Source organism: Phascolarctos cinereus, unplaced genomic scaffold (genome assembly GCF_003287225.1).
Source record: "Phascolarctos cinereus isolate Bilbo 61053 unplaced genomic scaffold, phaCin_HiC Scaffold_1;HRSCAF=81, whole genome shotgun sequence".
In the NCBI taxonomy this organism is placed as follows: domain Eukaryota; kingdom Metazoa; phylum Chordata; class Mammalia; order Diprotodontia; family Phascolarctidae; genus Phascolarctos; species Phascolarctos cinereus.
This window is the reverse complement of record NW_027555514.1, coordinates 288,244,223-288,265,040: the sequence shown is the minus strand read 5'-3', so window position 1 is coordinate 288,265,040 and position 20,818 is coordinate 288,244,223. Positions and strand designations below refer to the sequence as shown.

At 60.9% G+C, this 20,818-nt stretch overlaps 1 protein-coding gene across 1 annotated transcript in view; it reads right to left on the bottom strand.

Annotated features, from left to right (window-relative positions):
- The window catches only part of SBF1 (SET binding factor 1), a 45,665-nt gene extending 25,703 nt beyond the window's left edge, over window positions 1–19,962 (bottom strand). The window contains exons 1-23 of the mRNA XM_078147917.1: window positions 19,807–19,962; window positions 6,321–6,406; window positions 5,579–5,716; window positions 5,340–5,477; window positions 5,145–5,247; window positions 4,824–4,855; window positions 4,475–4,580; window positions 3,992–4,124; window positions 3,787–3,895; window positions 3,391–3,504; window positions 3,216–3,293; window positions 3,020–3,133; window positions 2,812–2,940; window positions 2,632–2,730; window positions 2,335–2,542; window positions 2,129–2,241; window positions 1,901–2,050; window positions 1,752–1,820; window positions 1,300–1,464; window positions 816–1,120; window positions 554–726; window positions 398–471; window positions 117–304 (exon numbers count right to left, since the gene is read on the bottom strand). Of these exons, the coding sequence (XP_078004043.1) occupies window positions 117–304; window positions 398–471; window positions 554–726; window positions 816–1,120; window positions 1,300–1,464; window positions 1,752–1,820; window positions 1,901–2,050; window positions 2,129–2,241; window positions 2,335–2,542; window positions 2,632–2,730; window positions 2,812–2,940; window positions 3,020–3,133; window positions 3,216–3,293; window positions 3,391–3,504; window positions 3,787–3,895; window positions 3,992–4,124; window positions 4,475–4,580; window positions 4,824–4,855; window positions 5,145–5,247; window positions 5,340–5,477; window positions 5,579–5,716; window positions 6,321–6,406; window positions 19,807–19,864 (2,882 nt within the window). The 5' untranslated portion in view covers window positions 19,865–19,962. The remainder of the gene's footprint in view (window positions 1–116; window positions 305–397; window positions 472–553; window positions 727–815; window positions 1,121–1,299; window positions 1,465–1,751; window positions 1,821–1,900; window positions 2,051–2,128; window positions 2,242–2,334; window positions 2,543–2,631; window positions 2,731–2,811; window positions 2,941–3,019; window positions 3,134–3,215; window positions 3,294–3,390; window positions 3,505–3,786; window positions 3,896–3,991; window positions 4,125–4,474; window positions 4,581–4,823; window positions 4,856–5,144; window positions 5,248–5,339; window positions 5,478–5,578; window positions 5,717–6,320; window positions 6,407–19,806) is intronic.
- Window positions 19,963–20,818: the final 856 nt, after the last annotated feature.

Here is a 20,818-nt window from a genome sequence, read left to right as displayed (position 1 = left end):
GGGTGGGGGGAGGGACCCTGGCCAAGGGAAGGGCTGGCCATCAGGAACATGGACAGGCCCAGAGGGCAATGGGGAAGGGACGCCGGGAGCCCCGAGCAGGTCCTCACCCAGGGGGATCTGTGGGCATCCCGGTGAAGATGACCCGGTAGGTGGTGAGAAAGACAGCCCCTTCGGCGGGCAGGAGGGCCGGCCCTCCAACGCTGCCCCCGGAGCCCTCCTCCCGGCCGTCGGGCAGAAGGTAGACTCGGAGGCCGTCCAGCACACACTCCTCTCCCGGAAGCAGGCTGGGCCGCAGCAGCTTGGGCTGGGGGATCAAAGGTGGGGGAGGGCTCAGAGGAAGGCCAGCCAGCAGGCCCCGGCCTCCCTGCCCGTGCCCTGGCCCGGGCCCGTGCCTCACCTTCTGGATCGGAGGCAGCCTCTTGCTCTCCCGGTGCACGGCCTCTAAGGTCTCGATGTGCATCTGGACAATGTCTGGAGGAGGGAGGGTCCTCTCAGCTCCCCAGAAGTGCGGGCACCCCCTCTCGCCCGCCCGCCCGCGCCAGCCGCACCCTACCTGGCACCATGACGTGCAGCCCCTTCAGGTGCTCGCTGGTGACGCCGCTCTCGGTGCACACCTTGTCCACAAAGCGGTTGATGAAGCGCACCACGGCTCCCGCCACATCCGACGTCTCGGCGTCCTCGAAGCCGCTCTCCGTATCGTAACTCTCAGCCACGCTGCCCGCCATGCTGCGCCCGGAGGAGGGGGTGGGCATGGCGGTCCCCTGCCCCACCCGCCCAACCCCCAGCCCCAGCCCCACCCGCGCCCATACACCCACCTGTTGGTGACCACGCTGTTGCTCATGCTCTCCAGGTCACCCAGGCCAGCCCGCTCGCGCAGCAGACGGCTCTTGCTGCTGTCCAGGGGCAGCAGGAGGTAGCTCATGCGGTTGGCATAGTGGATGGCCTGGCTGAACACGGTGCTCTCCTCCTTCTGCACCAGCTCCTGCTGCTTGTCCCGGCCCAGCGTGGGCCACAGGCGCCGCTGCTCTGAGGCCACGTCCAGGGCCGACCTCTCTTCCTCCTCCTCGTCTTCCTCGTCCTCCTTCCCTGGGGCGCTGACCTCGGTGGGGCCCACCTCCCCCTGCCCCAGGGAGCGGGACCTCTCAGCAGGCGCTCCAAGGAGAGTGGTCCCTGCTCCTCCCCCAACCCCTGCCCTGGGGCTCCCCGGGGGCTGGCAGGGCCACGTCTCCCCCAACCCTGACCCCTCCCCCCCACACCTGGGGCTCCCCAAGGGCAGGGCCGCACCTCCCCTGTCCCCACCTTAGCTGAAGGGAGGTCCTCCTCCTCCGTGGGCTCCAAGTAGAGGGCACGGATATGAGTCTGCACATCCCCGTAGAACATGGCCTCCCAGAACTGGGGGGTGCTCCACACTACGTGTTCCTGGACGCAGCTATACGCAAACTGCGTCACCCCAGGGCTCAGTTTCTAGAAAGACCAGGCCCAGCTAAGGGTCACCACCAAGCAGCCTTACAGCTGGGAGCAGCAGGGAAGCTCAGCACAAGGGCCTGGAGGCCTCGGGCGCGAGTCTGGCCTGAGCAACAATCCCCTTGACACTGGCGGGGGCGAGGGGCAGCTCACCTGGGGAGCTCTCATCTCGGCCGTCCCCCCATGGAGGGCGCTTCAGGGGCGACGGGGGGTGGGGGGTGGGGTCAGGGCACGGGACCCTGGGCCCACAAGCAGGGGAGGGAAGGACCCGGGGGCCCATAACTCACCCGACAGAAGGCAGTGACCAGGGGCAGCAGGGCCGCGGCGATGCCGTGCTCGTCCATGGCCGTGCAGTCCTGGGGAGCGCAGGGCAGCGGTCACGCTCAGCACAGGTGACGGCCCCGCCCCACCCCCGCCCCCAGGCCGTGGCCCTCACCTGCAGGCAACAGTTCATCATGCGCACCACAAAGTCAAACTGCTGGTGGTCCAGAACAGCTCGGTTCTGCTGCACGTGCAGATGGAGCTCCCGTGTGAGGCAGCGGCGGGCAGCTCGGCCCTTCAGAGCCCGCAGCACGGCGGGCAGCAGCTGGAGGCGCAGCGCAGTGAGGCTGTGGCGCCCGCCTCCCCCAGGGCCCCCCACCTCCTGGCCAGCCCCACCCCTTACCTTCTTGGCCTCCAGCATCTTCCCCTCAAAGACGTAAGAGATGCAGTTTCGGACGACTTCGAGCCGCCGGGCGCTGTTGGCATGGACCACACCATTGCGCTCGACGATGGCAGCTGGGGAGCGAGTGGCATCAGTGGCATCCGCCCACCCAACCAACCCCCCCCCCAATCCCCCACCCCTACCCCAGACCCCGGCAGGGGGCTCACCCATGGGGGGCCCCGAGGGCACAGTGGCCTTCTTCTCGGCCCGCACGGCAGGGGGGGCGCCCTGCAGCTTGGCAGTGGCCTGGTCGATAATCCACTGCACCGTGCTCTCATCCAGGCGCGGGAAGGGGCGTGGCGGCACCCGCCGCAGGTGGCTGCCCTCCCCGGGCCTCTGCACCTTGTGCATCGTCACGGCGGGGTACGGGTTCTCCTGGCAGAGCACAGGGGTGAGGATCACCTGAGGGTTGGCAGCCCAGGGGCAGGCCGGCCCCCACCCCCCCCGGCTCCTCAGCCCCCTACATTCTTGTACAGCTGCTCGGCGAGCTCCTTCACGTGGCGCAGGACGCGCTGTGGCTGGTTCTCGTCGGCCCGCATCCGCTTCACCTCGTTGGCCACCAGCTAAGGAGAGGGAGGAGAGCCGGGTGGAAGGGGGGGCCCCAGCAAAGGGACAGCCCCCTGCCACCCCAGAGCGGCCCATACCTCGTCGAACAGGTCCGTGGTCCGATAGGGGACGCCCCGCTCCGACACGAAGCCCGCGAAGGCCATGCCCTCCAGCACCTTCAGCAAGAAGTCATCCTCCACCAGGCCCCGCTGGCCCAGGAACGCGGCCTGTGGGACAGGGACGGAGGCTCAGGGCCTGTGCCCTCGGCCCTGGGGGTCCCAGGCTGGTGGGGGCTGTGGGGCTCACCTTGTGGAAGCGGATCACGGGCTCCGGATGAATACGTACTATGTGCAGGCACCAGCGGTAGCCTTGGAGCAGCTGAGCAAAGAGGCGCAGGAACACAGCCCGGAGCTCCTTGTCCTAGGGAAGCGGAGCCTGAGCGCCTGCGGGGGGCCTCCCAACACCAGCACCCAGTCACCCCTGCTCCCCACTCCCAAAATACCTGCATCTTTAAGGAAGAGGTGGAGGTGGCCGGGGGCGGAAAGGCCAGGTCAGCACGCTCCAGCTCGGGGTCTAGGACCTGCAGAGACAGGCAGATGAGAGCAGGGGCACCCCCCGCGCTGGGGGGCATCCGCAGCTCCCCGGCCCCAGCGCTTGGGGACCCCAGCCTCACTCACCATGCAGAGGGCACTGTGAGTCTGGCTGTGCAGGGGTTCAGGGAGGGGCGGGATGTGCACACATTCTGGGACGGTGACCGTTCCCCCGTCCAAATCGGCGATGATCACGTCGAGCTGTGAGCGGGAAGGAGCAGTGCTGGGCTCAGGGACAGGCCACCTGGCGAGGCGAGCCCATGGGCGGGGAACCACGCGGGAGGGCGACGGCCACAAGAGAACGATGACAGGTGACATGTGCAGAGCCATTACTATGGGCCAGCACAGCTAAGGGAGGGTAAAGTGACTGGGCCAAGGTCACACAGAGAGTAAGTGCCTGAGGCCAAAAGTGGGAGGTCAGAAGGCCAGGAATGGGGGGGGGCAGGGCAGGCTGCCTCAGCTCTCTTCTCTGAATCTCCTCACCAGCTCCTGGGTCTCCGCCTGGAACAGGGAGTTGACGCCAATGATGAACGGTGTGGGGGTGCTGAGAACTTCGAGGAGCTGCGCGGGCAGGATGGGCACGTAGGTAAAGCTGAAACAGGTGGGGGGTGTCAGAGGCGACCCTGGAGCTGGGGGAGGTGGGCACAGGGGCATCCCCCGGGGATACGACGGGCCTGGGGCCTGGTACCTGTATCTGAGGGGGAAGAGCAGGGCGAGCAGGCCCCGGCACGCGTCAGTGAGCCGCTGGTAACTCCGTGACAGGAACAGAATCTTGTGCTCTGTGAGTGCAGCACAGAACAAGGCCAGCACGTTGGTGATACCTGGGAGCAGACGGTGGGCTCAGGCGGTGCCCCCTCCCCCCAAGAAGGCAGAGGACGGGCAGGCTGGGAGGGCCCGGCCCAGCCCCTGCAGGTCTCTTCACTAGACACGCCTGACAAATGAAGATCCCCCCCCCAAGTGAGGAGGAGCCCCAGGCCCCTGCACAGCCCCATCCTACCTGCAGGAAGCTCTCGTAGGGGAGGGCGGCTTTTCCTCAGTCCACCCCTCTGAAGCACGCTTCCTCCACCACTCCTGGGTCTTCCCCCGCAAGCTAAGCCGCCCCCATGGACAACAGCTCACCCGTCTGCCCCCAGAACCTTTGTCTGCCCCACCAGGTCAGGGCCTCCCTCACCCAGCTGTCGGAAGAGTAGGGCCACGCTACAGCAGCTGACGGGCAGTGAGTCTGTGAGGGGCGTCTGGATCACCTGGCGGTCACCGGCGCCTAGGGAGATGGTCCTCTGCAGAGAGGGACGGGGTTGGCTTAGCTCCCAGGCCATGCTGGAGCCTCACACTTCTCTGTCCCCTCCCAACTGCAGGTTCTCTCCCCAGGGCTTATGCCCAGGGCACCACCTGCCCGGACATGCCCCATGGCTACCAAAGGGCCACACCTAGAGAGAGGGACTGGACCCCCTCCCCAGGCTGCCTCGGGGGACACGGACAGATACAGGGGCCCTGGGGGTGGGGGGGTTAGTGGTCCATACCGCTCCTTCCTCCACAGAGTCCGGCTGCGCAGGACAGACAGAGAGACACAGTTAGAGACACACGACCAATCAGATAAGGGGGCAAGGAAAGAGCCACCCCAAACGGAAGGGCGGACAGAGGTGCCCAGGAACTGAGAGGACAGACACACAGGTGCCCAGAGAATAAGAGGACAGAGAGAGGCCTGAAAGCAAAAGGCACAGAGACAGACCCAGGGAGTCAGAGGACAGTGAGGGGAGAGACCGACCGACGTGACACTGCGGAAGAGGAGGGGCCTGGAAGCCTCTCCCCCAAGCCGCCCTGAGGCTGGGCCCACCTGGGAGCCCCAGTGATCGGAATGGTACAAGTGAGCAGGTTGCCGATGACGTTCTCCAGGGACACACTGAGCCCCTCCACATGGATCGTATAGATGAGACCAAGGCTGTTCTGCAGAAAAGGAGAGGCAGGGAGCCCCGGTTAGGGGGCAGGAATCTGCGACACGTGGTGCCCAGGCCCACCCAACACAGCTCCCTCCTCACCCGGAACACCTCAGCATGGTCCAGCCGGGACACCAGCACCAGGGTCTTCGGGGCAAACAGCTGGGGGGGGGGCACCAGGGCTGAAGGTGAGGGCCTCTCTCCAGCCTCCTCCTCTTCCTCTCCGCTGCACACTGGGGCCTGGGGGCAGGGAGTGAGGACGGCCCCAGGTTAGTCCTTCTTCTCCACCCTCTCAGAATCCCATTCCCCACCCCCCCTCCCCCACCCCGCTCCAGCCTGACCTGGGAGGGCTCCACAGGCTCCCAGAAGGTCAGGCAGGCACAGTAATGCCGCTCCGAGTTGATGTCAGTGAGAACAGCGATGAAGAAGGTCGGTGGGTTCCGCTCGGGGCACAGCTGCCACCCACTGGGCTGGCAGAACTGGAAGGAAGGGAGGAATCAGGAGTGATCCGGCCACGCTGGCCCCCGCTGTCGGGCGTCACCTCCAGCCATGGGTGCGGGGGGGCCCAGGCTGGAGCGCTGGCTGTCACTGACTCACTGGGTAACCCGGGAATCTCAGAGCCTCAGTTTCCTCATCTTAAAAACGGAGGCACAGCAGCTGCCCCCTCTCAGCTCTCTGAGGAGTCACAGAGACACTGAGTGCAGGAGGGCTGCGCCATGGGGATAGTTTCCAGCACGGCTCTAATGAAGGGCTTTCCTCTAAGGAGGCGCCCGTCCCCGGCCAAGCCTCCCCCCAGACCAGCAAGCCGCTCCTTGGCTCCGATGATCCTGGGCCTAACCTGAGACTCAAGGCTCATGCCTGGCCTGAGGCCTCAGGCCCCGGGAAATCAGGCCCTCCCAGCCACACCGTCTGTCCTTCCTGCCCAGAGCTGGCAGGGAAAGGGGAGGCAGGAGCCCAGCACGCCCCGGTGTGGCCACACCGACGGGAGCCCCAGAAACTCTCCCAACACCCAGCACTGGGCCCAGCCGGGCCTGGACACTCCCCTCAGGCCACAGCTCTGACTGCAGTGTCCCCCCAACTCACCAGCTCAATTCCTTGAGGAAACGGGTTATCCTCCCAGTCCTTCTCCGGGAAACGCTGTAGGATCTGCCCATGGCCTTCCCCACTCCCTGTGGGCACAAGAGGCCAGCGATCAGAGGCACAGACCCACCCAGAGCATCCTCTGGTCACCCTCGCCGAGCCCAAGCCTCAATGCGCCATTTCCCCTCTGCTACCACAAGACGCTGGCATAGGGAGCTCCGAGATCAGAACCCCTAGAAAGGATCGAGATGGGGAGAGCCCCGAAGGTGACTATGCACGTGTGCACTGGGGGGGACGGGGACAGCACTCAGGTGGCCCTGAGGGAAGAAGTTCATGGGCCCAGCTCCGGCCTCTAGAAGAGACCACAGACACCCTTGTGTGTTGGGCTAGGGAAGGAAGGCAAAAGCCCCTGCCCCCAAGGAGCTATGGACAACAGGAACGGGAAGTCCTCTACAGAGGGAAGAGAGAACACAGGCAACACCTCTACAGCACCTACTATGTGCCAGGCCTAAGCGCTTGACAGTTATGAGCTTGTGTGATCCTCCCAGCAGCTCTGGGAGGGAGGGGCTGTTATCCCCATTTTACAGAGGAGGAAACTGAGGCAAACTGAGGTTAAGTGACTTGCCCAGGGTCACATAGCTAGTGAGTCTCCAAAGAAGGGCGGGGATGAGGAAGGGCTTCACGGAGAAGGTAAGATTTTAGGGGGGACAGCGTTCCTGGCCTGGAGGTGGGAGGCCAGGAAACCCATCCAGAGCCAAAAGGCCGGGGCTTTTTTTTTTGGGGGGCTGGGGAAGGTGGTATACGAAGACTGGAGAGGGAGGAGGGGCCAGGTCACAAAGGGCTTTGAATGAACACCAAACAGAAGACTCTGTATTTGATCCAGGAGGCCACAGGGAGCCACAGAAGTTTACTGGTGGGGAGGTGAGAGTGGGACATGGCTGGTGCTGAACTTGAGGGAAATTACCCTGGTGGCTGAACAGAGGGTGGACTGGTGTGGGGAGAGACTCAAGGCCGGCAAACCCCCCCGCAGCCCAGGCGGGAGGGGAACGGGGGCAGAGCCAGGTGACTGGGAGGATGATCGTACCCTCCACAGAAATGAGAGAGGCGGAAGGGGGAGGGCTTGGACAGAAAGGCAGAGAATTCAGCCGGGGACACTGTGAGGCTGAGATGGCTATGGTACACCCTGTTCGAATTGTCCAAGAGGCAGGTGGAGATGTGAGCCTGGCAGTAGGCGGGCTAGAGAGTGACTCCTCACACCACTCTGCCCAAAAAAGTGTCCACTCACGCCTCCCCTCAGTCCCCATGAGGCCTCCGGAGCTCCGCCCTTGGCACCGTGCCTCACCCCTGCCACCCCAAGCAACTCCACCTCCCCCAGGCCCCAGGCGGCTCCCAAACCCACAATTTCCACCCGAAATAGTCCTGTGTGGAGGCAGGAGAGCAGAAGGCACCCACTCTCCGGCCACCCAAGGACACGAAGAGAAAAAGGCTAGAGGAAAACCCTAGCTCCAAGTCTGTTTCGTTCCATGTGGGCATCAGGGGCTTGGCCTTGAGAAGGGCAAACAGCAGGCCTCTGCCTAAGCCACAGACAGGAGGAGCCGTCCATTACCATAGTCCCCTCCTGGGGTAACCTCATTCTCCAGCCTTGGAGGGGTTATAGCTCAGAATTTCCCCAGTGGCTGGGACGAGAGGGGCTGGGCTATCCCCAACCTAGCGATGGCTCTGCCAGGCTGCGGAGCCCCAGCACCACTGTCCTCCCAGAGCAGTGGGCAATGATGGGCTGGTTAATGCTTTTCTGTTCGCAGCTGTCCACATACATCAGCTTGGCTTGCCTGGGATGGGGGTGGCGGGGAGAAAGAGGCCAGCCTGTCTCTAAGAGGAGGCAAGCTCATTCTTCTACCAAGAAGGTAAATGAGACAGGGAACTGAGAGCACCCCATGCCCACCAAGGTCAGAAATTCAAAAGTGCCTCCTCCCAAGCTAGGAGGAAGGTGTCTAACCTGGGTCCCCAAGCTGGAGGGGAGATACACTGCCTTCTTTGTATCAGGCAGCCAGGGCTGCTCCATGTGCCAGGCAGAGGAAACCCTGCCTAAGCCAGCAGACGGGCAAGTGCCCTCCTCGGCCGTGGGGCTGGGTCAGTCGGAACCTGAGCTCGGCCCGGTCACAACCGTTCCTCCTCGGAGAGCCCTGAAACCTCAAATAGAGTAAGTTCCAAGAGCCTCTGGGTCAGCTTCTTACAGGAGCAGCTATTTTAAGCTGGATGGCCTCAGAAGTCATTTGGTGTGTGTGTCCCCCCCACCATTACATCATGTTGCCCTTCATCCCAGTCCAGCTGGATGTTGGGGCGGGGGGGGGAAATCCTGTACCACTCTCCTCTACTCCCACCACTGTCCACACAGGCACATTCACTGGGTGCCCTTCCAACAGCTGGGAGGATGGTGGGGCCCAAAGGGTGGGCTCTTCTACCTGAAGTATGTGGCCAGCAAGAGCCTCAAGTGCAGACAGACAGTGCACAGACAGAGTGGGAGAGGGAAGCACCAGTCCCACGAAGCAGGAGGGATCCCCAGGTAGTCTGCCCACTGCAATCCCTGCCTGCCTGCCTTACCGCAGGGAGCCAGCAGGCAGAGCCAAGCCAGCTTCCTAGGCCTTGGGGAAGACAGGATGAAGGGCCCCTCCCCAACACACTCAGAAGTCATCCCCAAGTCTAAGAAAGCAGCCAGAAAGCAGTGCTGTCCCCAGGGAAAGGGAAGTTACAAGGAGGAGAGGCAGAAACCAGGCATCCTACCCTCCCCATCACGTCCCTCATTCCAGGGCCCCTGCAGTGGGCTCCAAACATAGCCCTTACCAACTCCCCTCCCCCCAGCCCAGCCCCACAGCCTTCCCAGGGCTTCTGGAGGCCTGATTCAAGACGCCCCCATGGAAGAAAGCCACGAGTACGGCCAAGGGGCTGAGGGTCTCTAAGGCCAGGCAAGCACCCCCAAAGCCCAGGCCTCACCTCCAAAGGGACTCACCACCCCAGCACTCCTTTCCCATGAAGACTGGGGCAATCTGGAGGCCAGCAGAGAACAGCCAAGGCTCCTGTTCTCCTTCCCATCCATTCCCACCAAAAAGAAAGCAGAGAATCAAAGGCCCCAAGAGAGTAGCTGAGAGATTCCATTTCTGGGAAATGCTGTTGAGCAAGCCGAAACCCTCTCCTTCTCCCCAGCCTGAAGGATGGAGGAGGAGCCTGGGACCACAAGTCAGATGGATGAGACATGGCTCTAGCTCCAGGCTGACCCCATCGCTGGAGAAAGCCCCAGCTGATGGGATCAGCAGCATCTGATGAGAAGTCACCCCCTCCTCCTGGCAAAAAGGAATAGCCCATTCTGGCCTACTTTTCTCCTTTCCCCAAAAGAGCTCTCAGGAAGGGTGGAAGGCTGAAAACAGGGCCAAAAGCCCACCACAAAAAAGGGGAATGAGGCATTGGAAGACAGTATGGCATCTGGACCCTGGACTCAAATCCAGTCTCAGACACTTAGTAGCTGTGTGACCCTAGGCCAGTCACTTCCCCTGTCTGCCTCAGTTTCCTCACTGGCAAAATGAGGATGATAACAGCACTGACCTCCCAGCGTCATGGAGAATGCATGTGATGCCTTCTGGGTTCAAGCCCTGCCTGTGACCCCTACTGGCTGCGCAACCCCGGCCAGGCCCCTCAGCCTCTCAGACGTCAGCCACACTCCCAATCTACAGAAGATGAGGGGAAGACGGGCCCCGCTAAGTGGGAAAGAGTTTCCATGCTAGGAGCTCCCTCCACATGGATGAAGTCAAGGGGCCCTGGACCAGTCAATATCAGGCCTGATCACCAGGCACAGCTAGTTCTGGGGAGGGTGGAGCCTGGATACCCAAAGGAAAAGCCCCACTCACTACAAGCCAGGCCTGGCTGTGGCCACGGCTGACGGGCTGAGGGGCCACAAAGGTGCCCGAAGAGGGGCCCAGAGCCACGGTGCCAAGGGCTGTGGGCGGGAGCTGAGGGGGCCCAGAGCTCTGACTATATAAGGGCACTGAGGGCTTCTGGAGGCTGCTCACAAAACCTCAGCTTCCTGCTCCCCTCTTCCTCCCCGGCCTCACCACGAGCCACCACAAAGGCAGAGAACCTGGGGGGGGAGGCAGAGAGGATGACAGTCCCTGACACACACAAGGCCCCCCTGACCATGCTGTTGTTCACGCGTGTCCGACTCTTCGTGACCCTAGGGACCACAGCACGCCAGCACTGGCCATGAGATTGTCTTGCCAACGAAACTGGAGGGGTTTGCTATTTCCTTCTCCAGTGGATTAAGGCAAACAGGGTTCAGTGACTTGCCTAGGGTCACACAGTTAGTAAGCTTCTGAGGCTGGATTTGAACTCAGGTCTTCCTGACTCCAGGCCCCACGCTCTATCCACTACAGCACCCCTCAGCTTTCTCCACCCTGACCATGGGAGGGGCAATTATTGGACAAGGTGCCCAACTGGAGGAGGGGTGGGGGGCACAGCCTTCCTAAGGGTGAGGAGGCAATGCGCTCACTGTCCTCCACCCACCTGGAGCCTCAGGCCTTCCTCTCTGCTTCCAATGCAGGCAACTCACTGACCACAGACCAAAGGTCGCATTACAGATGCTAATGGGCTCAGAATGGAGAGGCCTAGAGCCACCACAACCCTCCTCCTGTTTCTCCCCCGCCCGCCTAGTGAGCTCCCACCACGGCCTGGGCAAGGCCCCTCTGGCTCTGAGGCCAGAGAGCCCAAGCACAATAGCACAGTGCCCACTGCCGCTTCCACCCTGGGCCACCACCACGAGGTGACCATTGTGCTCAGGAATCGTCCGGGTCTGCTCACAGCAAAGTTCAGGCCAAATTCTTGGAGTGGCACTTTGGTGAGAGGAGCCGAGGGTCCTGAGCTGGGAGAAGAGGCCAGAGCTGGACAAGGCCATCGCTCTCAAGTCTAACTGATGGTTCTGCCTGGGCACATGTGGCCAAGCATTCTGCTAGGCCCTAGCATATGCTCAGCAGAAGCCAGAACAGCCTAAGAATTAATCCTATCAGCTAAGGTTTCTATGACACTTCGGGCACCTTCCACATTCCCTCATGTGATCTTTACAACTCCGTGAGGCGGCCACTATTACTATCCCCATTTCACAGATGAGGAAACTGCAACAGACAGAGAGGAAGTGACTTACCCAGGGTCACCCAACTAGTCAGTGTCTGAGACTGGATTGGAACTCAGGTCTCCCTGACTCCAAATCCAGCGAGCTGCACAAGAAGCAGGTTCTCCTTCCCCAGAAGCCTTCAGTTACAGGGTGGCCCACCCCTCACAAGGCCAAAGAAGGAGTTTTCAGGCAGCGGTCTGGCTAGATCACTTCCAACCCTCAGCTCATGCATTCTGTAAGCTGGCATTCAAGGCCTTGGAGAACACGGCTCAGCCCCAGGACGCCCCAGGCACTGCTGGTCCCCCCTTCCCCAGGTGCTCTCTTCATGCCTGCGGCTCTGCCCCTTCACCGCAAGGGTTTCCTGGGGCTCTCTCCTAGCTAGCCACTTCTCCCCTCTCCCTCACTGGCTGGGATCCCTCTCAGAGCTTGTCACCAGCCCCATTCTCTCCCCTGACCCTCAGTCCTCCAGCACGCCGGCTCATCAGCTCATCAGATCCCTCCAACTGCATGCCCCAAATTCGTCCTTTCTCCCCAAACCCCTGCCCATTTCTGCCACAGGCACCACCATCTTTCCCAGCCTCCCAGGGCAGTACCCTACCTGAGCTGGTTAGAAAACAAGAATCTATTAAGCACCTACTAGCTGCTGGGCACTGGGCTATGAGCCCCAGCCCTGCCCTCCAAGGGCCCCTCGTCTCATGGGAGCTTCAAACAGCCAAGTGCAAACAAGCCACAGACAGGAGCAACGGGAGATGAGGGAGCCCCCCCCATCTACCTTGACATCTACGCTCTGAGAGCAGGGACCGTCTCCCATTCTGCTGGATCCCCAGCATTCGGCCCAGTCCTTGGCACACAGTAAGTGCCTACTAAATGCTTCACTTATTCTGGCTATACTTATATATGTCCTGGCTGTGCCCTCCACTGGAATCTAACTTGAGTGAGGCACATTTCATTCTTTGTCCTTGTATGCCCAGCACGGCGCCTGACACACAACAGGTGCTTACTCGATGCTTGCCACTCTCCGATGTGGAATACTCCCTGTGTGGGGGATCATGGGGGTGGGTCGAGGTGGAAGGCCTGGGTACCTGCAGCACTGGACTCTCGAAGGCTATGTTAGCGCTAGGGACAGACGGCCACAGGCCAGAGAATCCTCATGGCCTTTGCAACTCGAACTGAGACCCTCCCAGAGCAGTGAGTGCTTTGCTTAGGATCCCCCAGAGAAGTCAGAGGTGGCAGAGCTAGCACTGATTGCAGCAGCTGCCTCCAGAGCACAGGTAGTACCCCACCCCGCCTGCTCTCTGCCTGAGCCCTCAGGAAATGCTCGGGGAACAGGGGATGGAGCCCAGAGCCCATGACACTCTGGTGGTTCCTTTCTGAGAAAGGCTCGGGGGACACAGGACACAGAGGTTAGTGAAAGGCAGGGGCCACCTGCTTCCTGGTTTTCCACACCCTGCCCTGGACCAGGGCAGCCTCGGAGACAAACATGAGGAAAAGCGAAGGCAGAGTGGGACCGCTGTGGCTAGCTAGCAGGGGCTTAGGCCAGGCATGCAGGGGAGGGAGTAGAATCGTTATTAAGGGGGGATGGGATGGACTCTGGAGGGATCAGGGTGGGGGAAAGGGAGGTCTCCTTGGAACAGCTCTGTACTCCCAGGACAGCCCTAGCTAGCTAGAGCCCGTCCCACCCCAGAAGGATGTCCAAACTCCTCTATCAACACATCCTTCCAACAGCTCCTCTCCCGGAGCCTGCAAGAGGCCCAGCTGTCCCAATGGCTGACACCTGAGGGCTCCAAATGAAAGCTTGGGGGGCCTCCAGTTGCCCTCTGCCCCTGCAGAATCAGAACATTTCTGAACCAGGCAGGGATGAGGAGGCCACTTAGGCGGACCAACCTCCATTGACACATCTCTTCTGAAGGGAAACTCCGCCCTGACTCCTGAGGCAGCCCACTCAGGGCAGGAGAGCCTGATTTTCACAACTTCTCCTCCTGCCCATGGCTCTGCCTTCGGAGGCCTAACCTCTTCTCCCTACAACAGCCCTTCAAATACTCCTGGCCACGTCTCTGCACGTCTACCTCCGATCTCCTCTCTGAGTTCCAAACGACGAGTGCCTTCCACCGCCCTGCGATCTGCTCTCCACGCCCTCCCTCATTCTAGATGCCCTCCTCCGGCCACAAGCCCAGGCCTACGTGCAGCACTTCAGATGTGGCCAGCAGGATTACGCCCTGGAACCTTGTTCCCATGCTGGTGACTGCACTTGTCAAGGGCCAAGCACCGCTCCCGCTCACCGGTAGGCAGACATCTCTCTAGCCCTCCTTCCCCATCTTGTGCATGCAATGGAGACTTTCTGGAAGCCAAGTCCAAGACTTTATACTTCATCTTCCCCAATTCAGCTCGTGTGAGTGAACTACCTCTCCTGGTGTCCTAGGGCCCCTGACAGGCCAGTGGTCTAGACTTTCATCTAAGGAACTGATGGGAAACAACCCAGGACCAAGGCTGGACCTCGCGATTCTCTGCTGCAGGCCTCTTTCTTCCAAGCTGACTCTGATCACTGAGGACAATGCTGGGAGTCTTGGCTGTTCACTGAGCCAGTCCCAAGCCCACCTAACTGTCTTGCTGTTCTGCACACATGACCTGATCCCGTCCACAAGAATCCCACGAGAGACGCTAGTGAACCCCTGGCTAAAATCAAGGTGGACGACTTCTACGACGAGCCCGATTCCCACATCTCCCCATCTCGAGCTCCGCCACCACAGCCCCTCCCTTCCCCAAAGTTCTACCCCCACCCCCACTACAGCCCAATCTTTGGAAGCAGAGGATCTGAGAGTTAGAAAGAGAAGTTACCCAAGCCCCACAGAAGTGTGGACCCCCTTCCTTACATACAATCAAAATCCATTTCCCTGTAACCTTCACTCACTGGTCCTTGACAGGAACCATTTCAAGTCAGATCTAATCTCTGTCAAGTCTCTTCCTCTTCTGCACGTCTCCATGAATTCCTAATCATCCTTTAAAGTCCCAGGCAGACGTCTCCTACTGGAAGCTTGCCCTGCCGCTGCCCCCCATGCCCTCCCTTGCCTCTTTTGGCACTTTGCTGGGCCCTTGCTGGTGCACTCCTGAGTTATTCTAAAGTACAATTAAGGATCTGGGCTTCCACTGTTTCCCAGTAAAGCTTCAAGGCCTAGGCACCCTCTGTCATTCTTCCAGGAAGATGCACAGTGGACAGCACTCCACATACAACAGGTGGTTAATAAATGTGGAAGTGAGCACCAGCTAGTCCTCCCTCCCCGCCCCGGAGCCTGTCAATCAAGGATGAATGTGGTCTGAACAGGGCCTAGGACAGCTTGGTCCCTCCACGACCTCCTTCACAGGGCCGTGAAGGTTCCCATCAATGCTGCCTGCCTTCCCCTTAGCCCCGGCACCTCCACAGAACTCGACTGGGTACCCTCCCCATCCCACCTCCTAGGCACACCCGGAAGGGAGGGGACCCCAGGGTTCAGGCTCTACCGGAAAGACGCAGCCTGGCTTCCTGCCTGTCTCTCTCTGGCTGTCACTTCTCTCCCCTGGCCTCCTGAAAAGAGTCGAAGAGTCTGGCTCCATCGTCCCTGCTCCCAACACATACTGTCTCCATCCAAAACCATTTCCCTCTGTGGCTATGCCTCTACTCCCCCTCCCCCTCTCTCAACACGGCCACACTGAGTGTCTCCTGATCAGGAGGAGAAAGGGCAGGAAGGGCCCTGAGATGCCGTCTCTAGTCATGTCTTCATTTTACTTATGAGGAAGAGTGGCAGAGTCAGCATTTGAACCCAGGACCTCTGACTCCCCCTTCCCAGGGTGCAGCAGGCAGCCAGGATGCTCAGCTTAGGGCCCTGGCCTTAGCAGACAAAAGGGAGAATTCAGTCTGCTGCTTCCCCCTCCTCCCCAGGCTGACTCCAACCTGGGAGTGTGGATGGGTGTCCTAGCTGGTGTCTGTGTCCCTCCCCATCACTTCATCTCAGTGTGGACAGCAGCAGATGGGTGGGGCAGCTTCCAGCCACCCTGACAGAGAGAGAGGACTGCTCCAACCAGTACAGCTATGAGTCACCAGGGTGGTGTCCTGCTGGGGACCCAGGGAAAAAGGTGCCTGGCTCCCTCCAAGAGCCAGGTAGAGAAATGTCCCTCTCCTTCTCAGCCAGCACATGGATCCGGATGCAAGGAGGCCACGTCACAGTCACACACAGAGTCATATACAAAACACACACACAGACACACACACATGCGGGCGTGCACCCAGGAAGGCTCTAATTTCTTTAACCTCAGAAAAGGCCAGGCTAAGCAGCAAGGCCCGTGCAGCCTCGTTCAGCCAAGTGACAGGCCTTTCTGGCCTCCATCCTCAGCCGGCCAACTGCCTCTCCCCTCTGTTCACCATGCTGAAGCAGCGGGCCAAGGAAAACACAAACAGCCACAGCACGATGCTGGCAAGCCCCCAGAGGCAGTGCCAGGCTCGGCTGCCCCTGCAGGCCCATCCCCGGCTGGGGGCCGAGGCTTCTCTCTCCAGCTGCTCCATCCCCCCCCCTCCCAACCTGCTGGGCCCCAGAGCCCAGGGGCTCCACCAGAGTCCTGCCATGGAGTCAAGAGCCAGACTGCCCACAGCAGACCTGATGGGGCGGGGGAGGAAAGGCAGCTGCTCAAAGCATCCAGAACAGCCCCAACCTGCTCCAGAGAGAGGGCGGAAGCATGGGTGGGGACAACAGATGTGGCCTAGGAATGTGGCCCAGCTCATCCAAGGGCAGGGTTGAAGCCAAGGCCAAGCTATGGGTAGCTAGGGATTGCCCTGGCCTTAGGGGAGGGGTAGGGAAGTGGAGGCCAGCCCAGTGAGACCCCAATTGTGCTAAGACTCAAAGCAGAAAGGAGTTCCTGGTAGAAGATCTCTCTCTCCCTAGAAAGGGACTCAATCACACTGGGAGTTACTCCAGGACAGTACAGGATGTGATCCTTATCCATACAGGAAAAACGAAAGGCCAGGCAAAGCACCGCTCAAGCCGCAGCACCTGCTCACGGGGGCCACGGCCCACGCATCCAGAGCCAGGCCTGCCCAGCACCTCTGGTCCCACTGCCTAACCCTCGCTCTGCTGGGCCCTAGGGACCTAAAGCCCTGAAGAGGCCCGGCCTCTGCTCTCAAGGCGCATAGGACCCAATAGCAGGGAGACACAAACAGGTGCCACACACACATTAGAAAATGGTGAGTGCCCGGGAATGGGGGCAGTGAGTGGGGGGAGGGCCCAGGGACATGACACTCGTTCCTTGGTCCCGCCGGGCCCCCTTCACCGCTCAGTGGGCAGCCCTCCTAGAAAATCGGCCTTGTCTTCTTCCGTTACCTACCAGGGTTATCTACTGGTGGTTAAGCCCAGGTTGCAGACTGTGGGCAGGCCAGCCTCTAACTCAGTCAGTGAGTCTGCTAATCCGAGAGGGAGGACGGTTCCGCACGGCCCTCCTTGCCTGCCACCAGCCAAGGTCCACACGGGTCTGGTGGCAGGAACCAGCAGCCAGTTCCTGCAGCTCAGCTACCTACCCCGCCTCCGTCCAAACTGGCCCCTCTTCTACGCTGGCAAAGCAGGCCTCCGGGGAGAACTTCCTCCGGCAGCGATCATTTGGTGGAGTTCAGTCCCAAGGGTAGGCTCCCCATAGGAAGAAGGGGAAGCTCTCTGCCTCTACCAGCCTTTCAGGGTGCTGAGCATCCACACCGCAGCTTCCAAGAGCCTTGAGGAGGATGCCCGGCCTGGGCATGGCCACTCTCCACGTGGAGCTCTCCCCATCTCCCAGCTGGCCGCCCGCCACCGGTGGGATGGCACCAACCACCCCAGATTCAAACCCTATCTCTTTGTGTCTCTCTTGGGCCAGGGGGTGCAGCATGTCATACGTGGCCTGGTGCCACGCTTTTTTTCTAAGTGGAAAGCCCTCTTCCACACACCTGCTGTCAGAGTGACCCTCAGCTCTGGCTCTCCTATGCTTCCTCCCCAGCCTCCAGCCCGCCTCAGCCAGCACCACATCCCTCCTTGCCTTGCACGCTCTGGCTACTGCTGTCTCTCCCTACCTCCAATTTCTCTCCCTTATCCCTAGTCTATTCATTTTTCAAGGCTGAAGTCAAAACCCACTTTCTCTGGGAAAACTTCCCAGGATGCTCCAACTCACACACGTGTCTTTCTTCTCTGACCTCTTACAGCCCTTCCGATCAGTGCCAAACGAGGAATGTTCCAACTGCCTCCTGTCAGTACAAGGCCTAGAGTCCACGTTCCTACCCCTGTCCTCCTCTAATCCTTACACCACCTCTAGGAAATAAATGGGCAGGAGCAAAATCACTACTGTTTCACAGGTGGGGATGTCAACTGGGGTCCAGGGGAAGGAATGGCATTCGCTCAAGGTCACCCAACTGACAGGGGGAAAAAATCATGACTCAAGCCGGCATGTCCCCAGCACAGACAGCAGCGATGGGCCCATCTTTTCCAAGCTCCCTGGGGTCAGGCAGCCCTTTGCCTCATCTTCCCCCAGAGGACATTTTAAGCCCCTCACCACCTCAGCCTGGCGAACTGCACTTAATCTTCCCAAAATCACATCTGGGGAGGCTTGCCTGCAGGACACCACCCAGAGCATTCCAGCTGGGGCCCGGGCATCCCTAGTTTCTACCAAGCTCACTTCAAGGCTCAGCTGCTAGTGTCTTCCCCCCACCCCCAGGAATTACCTTGTATATACTCATTAATATATCTAGCATTTATTTATCTAATGTGCATGTAGCCCCTCCCTCCCTCCAGAAGGGGCGCCTCTTCCTTCCTTTGGCCACCTGGCTTTAACACAGAGGGGTCTGGGTTCAAATACTGCCGTTGCCACAGCCTGGCTTGCATATACCACACTGGCAGAGGCCCTTTCCAGCCACTAGCCTCTGCCCCAGCCCCTGGCACAGAGCTGGCCCCAGGAAATGCGTGGACCAAAGGTCCCAAATGACCACCCTGGCAACATGACTGGCCACTAGTTTGGGGGTGCAGGGTGACATCTATAGATGACAGGGAGGCAGATGTAATATCTATGGCTAGGGGAGCAGAGTAGTTGGTGTGGGGGTTCAGGGTGCCACTTGCAGGAGATGGGACAGAACAGCTGGTTTGGGGGTACTGGGTGACATCTGCAGCTGAGGAAGTAAAGCAGCTGGTTTAGGGATACAGAGGTATTACTGTAGATGAGGGGTCAGACCATCTGGTTTAGGGGTACAGGGTGACATCTGCAGCTGAGGGAGTAAAGCAGATCGTTTGCGGATGCAAGCTGATACCTACAGCTGAAAGAAGGGCAAAGTACCTGGTTTGGGGGTATAGGGTGATGTCTGTAGCTGAGGGGTATAGGATAGCTGGTTTGGGGGTACAGCGACATCTGCAACTGAGGGGCAGGGCAGCTGGTTTGGGGTTGCAAAATGACTTCTGTAGCTGATTTGGGGGTACAGAGTGATCTGTGCAACTTGTTCTGGGGTACAGGGTGACATCTGCAGCTGAGAGGGGCAGAGTAGTTGGTTTTGGGGTATGGGGTGACATGCAAATGAGGGGGCAAGGTAGCTGGTTTGGAGGTACAAGGTGACCTCTGTGCCTGATTTGGGGGTACAGGGTGAATCTGCAGCTAAGAGTATCAAGGCAGCTGGTTTAGGGGTACAGGGTGACATGCACCTGAGAAGGGTAGGACAGCTGTTTTGGGATACATGGTGACCTCTGTAGCTGACTGAGGTAGGGCAGTTGTTTTGGGGGTGCAGGATGACATCTGTAGCTGAGAGGGGCTGGGCAGCCGGTTTGGGGGTGCAGGGTGACATCTGCAACTGAGAGGGGCTGGGCAGCCAGTTTGGGGGTGCAGGTGACCTCTGCAGCTGAGAGGGGCTGGGCAGCTAGTTTGGGGGTGCAGGTGACCTCTACAGCTGAGAGGGCTGGGCAGCTGGTTTGGGGGTACAGGTGACCTCTGCAGCTGAGAGTGGCTGGGCAGCTGGTTTGGGGGTACAGGTGACCTCTGCAGCTGAGAGTGGCTGGGCAGCTGGTTTGGGGGTACAGGGTGACATCTGCAGCTGAGAGGGGCTGGGCAGCTAGTTTGGGGGTACTGGGTGACTCTGCAGCTGAGAGGGGCTGGGCAGCTGGTCTGGGGGTGCAGGGTGACCTCTGCGGCTGAGGGGGACTGGGCAGCTGGTTTGGGGGTGCAGGGTGACCTCTTCAGCTGGTTTGGGGGCGCAGGGTGACATCTACGGCGGGGCGGGGGGGGGAAGACACCAGGGCACTGAACGCCGCGCCCAGCCCGACCGGCACTCCGGCCCCCTCCTCCCCCCCCGCCCCACGGCCCCCCACTCACCGGCGCGCGGCCCGGGCCCGAAGGCCACCAGCACGAAGTAGTCGGCGAGCCGGGCCATGGCGGGCGGGTGGCGGAAGGACGGGCGAGGCGGCTGCGCGCTCACGGCCCGGGCCCGGCCCCTCGGCCCCGGCCCCGGCCTCGGCCCCGGCCCCGGCCCTGACCGCGCTCCCCGGCCCCAGCGGAGGATGAGACTCCAGCGGCTCCCGCCGCCATCTTCCCCCGGTCCCTCCCTCCCGGCGTGCGCGCGCGCGCCCGCGACTGCGTCGGCGTGCCCTGCCGGGGGCGCGCCCGCAGCCCGCCCCCTCGCCTCCGCCGGCCGGAGCCTGAAGGGGCGTGACCAGAGAGTGGGGGCGGTGCTGCCTTGGGGGCGTGGCCAAATGGAGGCGGGCCCTCCTCCATTTGGCCGCGCGCCTCCCCCGCCCACGTCTTTCTTTGCGGATCCTCCTTCTGGGGCAAGGACTGGGTGCCTTCTGGTCTTCTAGGAGTCTCCAGCCAGAGCCCGACCTAAGCGCCTCCGAGCCCCATTGTCCCTGGGCTCGGGCCACCCTCAGAGCACCCCAACCTGCTCTGTCTCTCTTGGCTCGGATGGTCTGCCCCGCCTTGCACCCCCGAGACCTTCTTGGGCTTGGACCGTCCCCCTTGGCTCAAGACTACCCCCACCCCAAAGCTCAGGCGCTGGACCCCCCCCACACACACCTTCCTAGCCTTGGACTTGCCCCATCATCTTCCTGGACTTGGACCATCCCCCCCGAACCCTCCAACACCCCAAAACTCAGGGCCTAGAACCCCCTATCTTCCTAGCCTTAGACTGCCCCCTCTCACCTTGGACTCCTCCCCACACGCTTCTGGGCTTACAGTCCCACATCTTTGCTGCTACTGCTCCCCCATCTCAGGCCACCACACTCCCTGGCCATCGGTTTCCCCCACCTCTTGTACAGCACCGACTCCTTGGACCCCCTCAAACCTTCCACACTATTGTCCCCTCCCAGGCTGGGCCTCATGCACCTTTTCT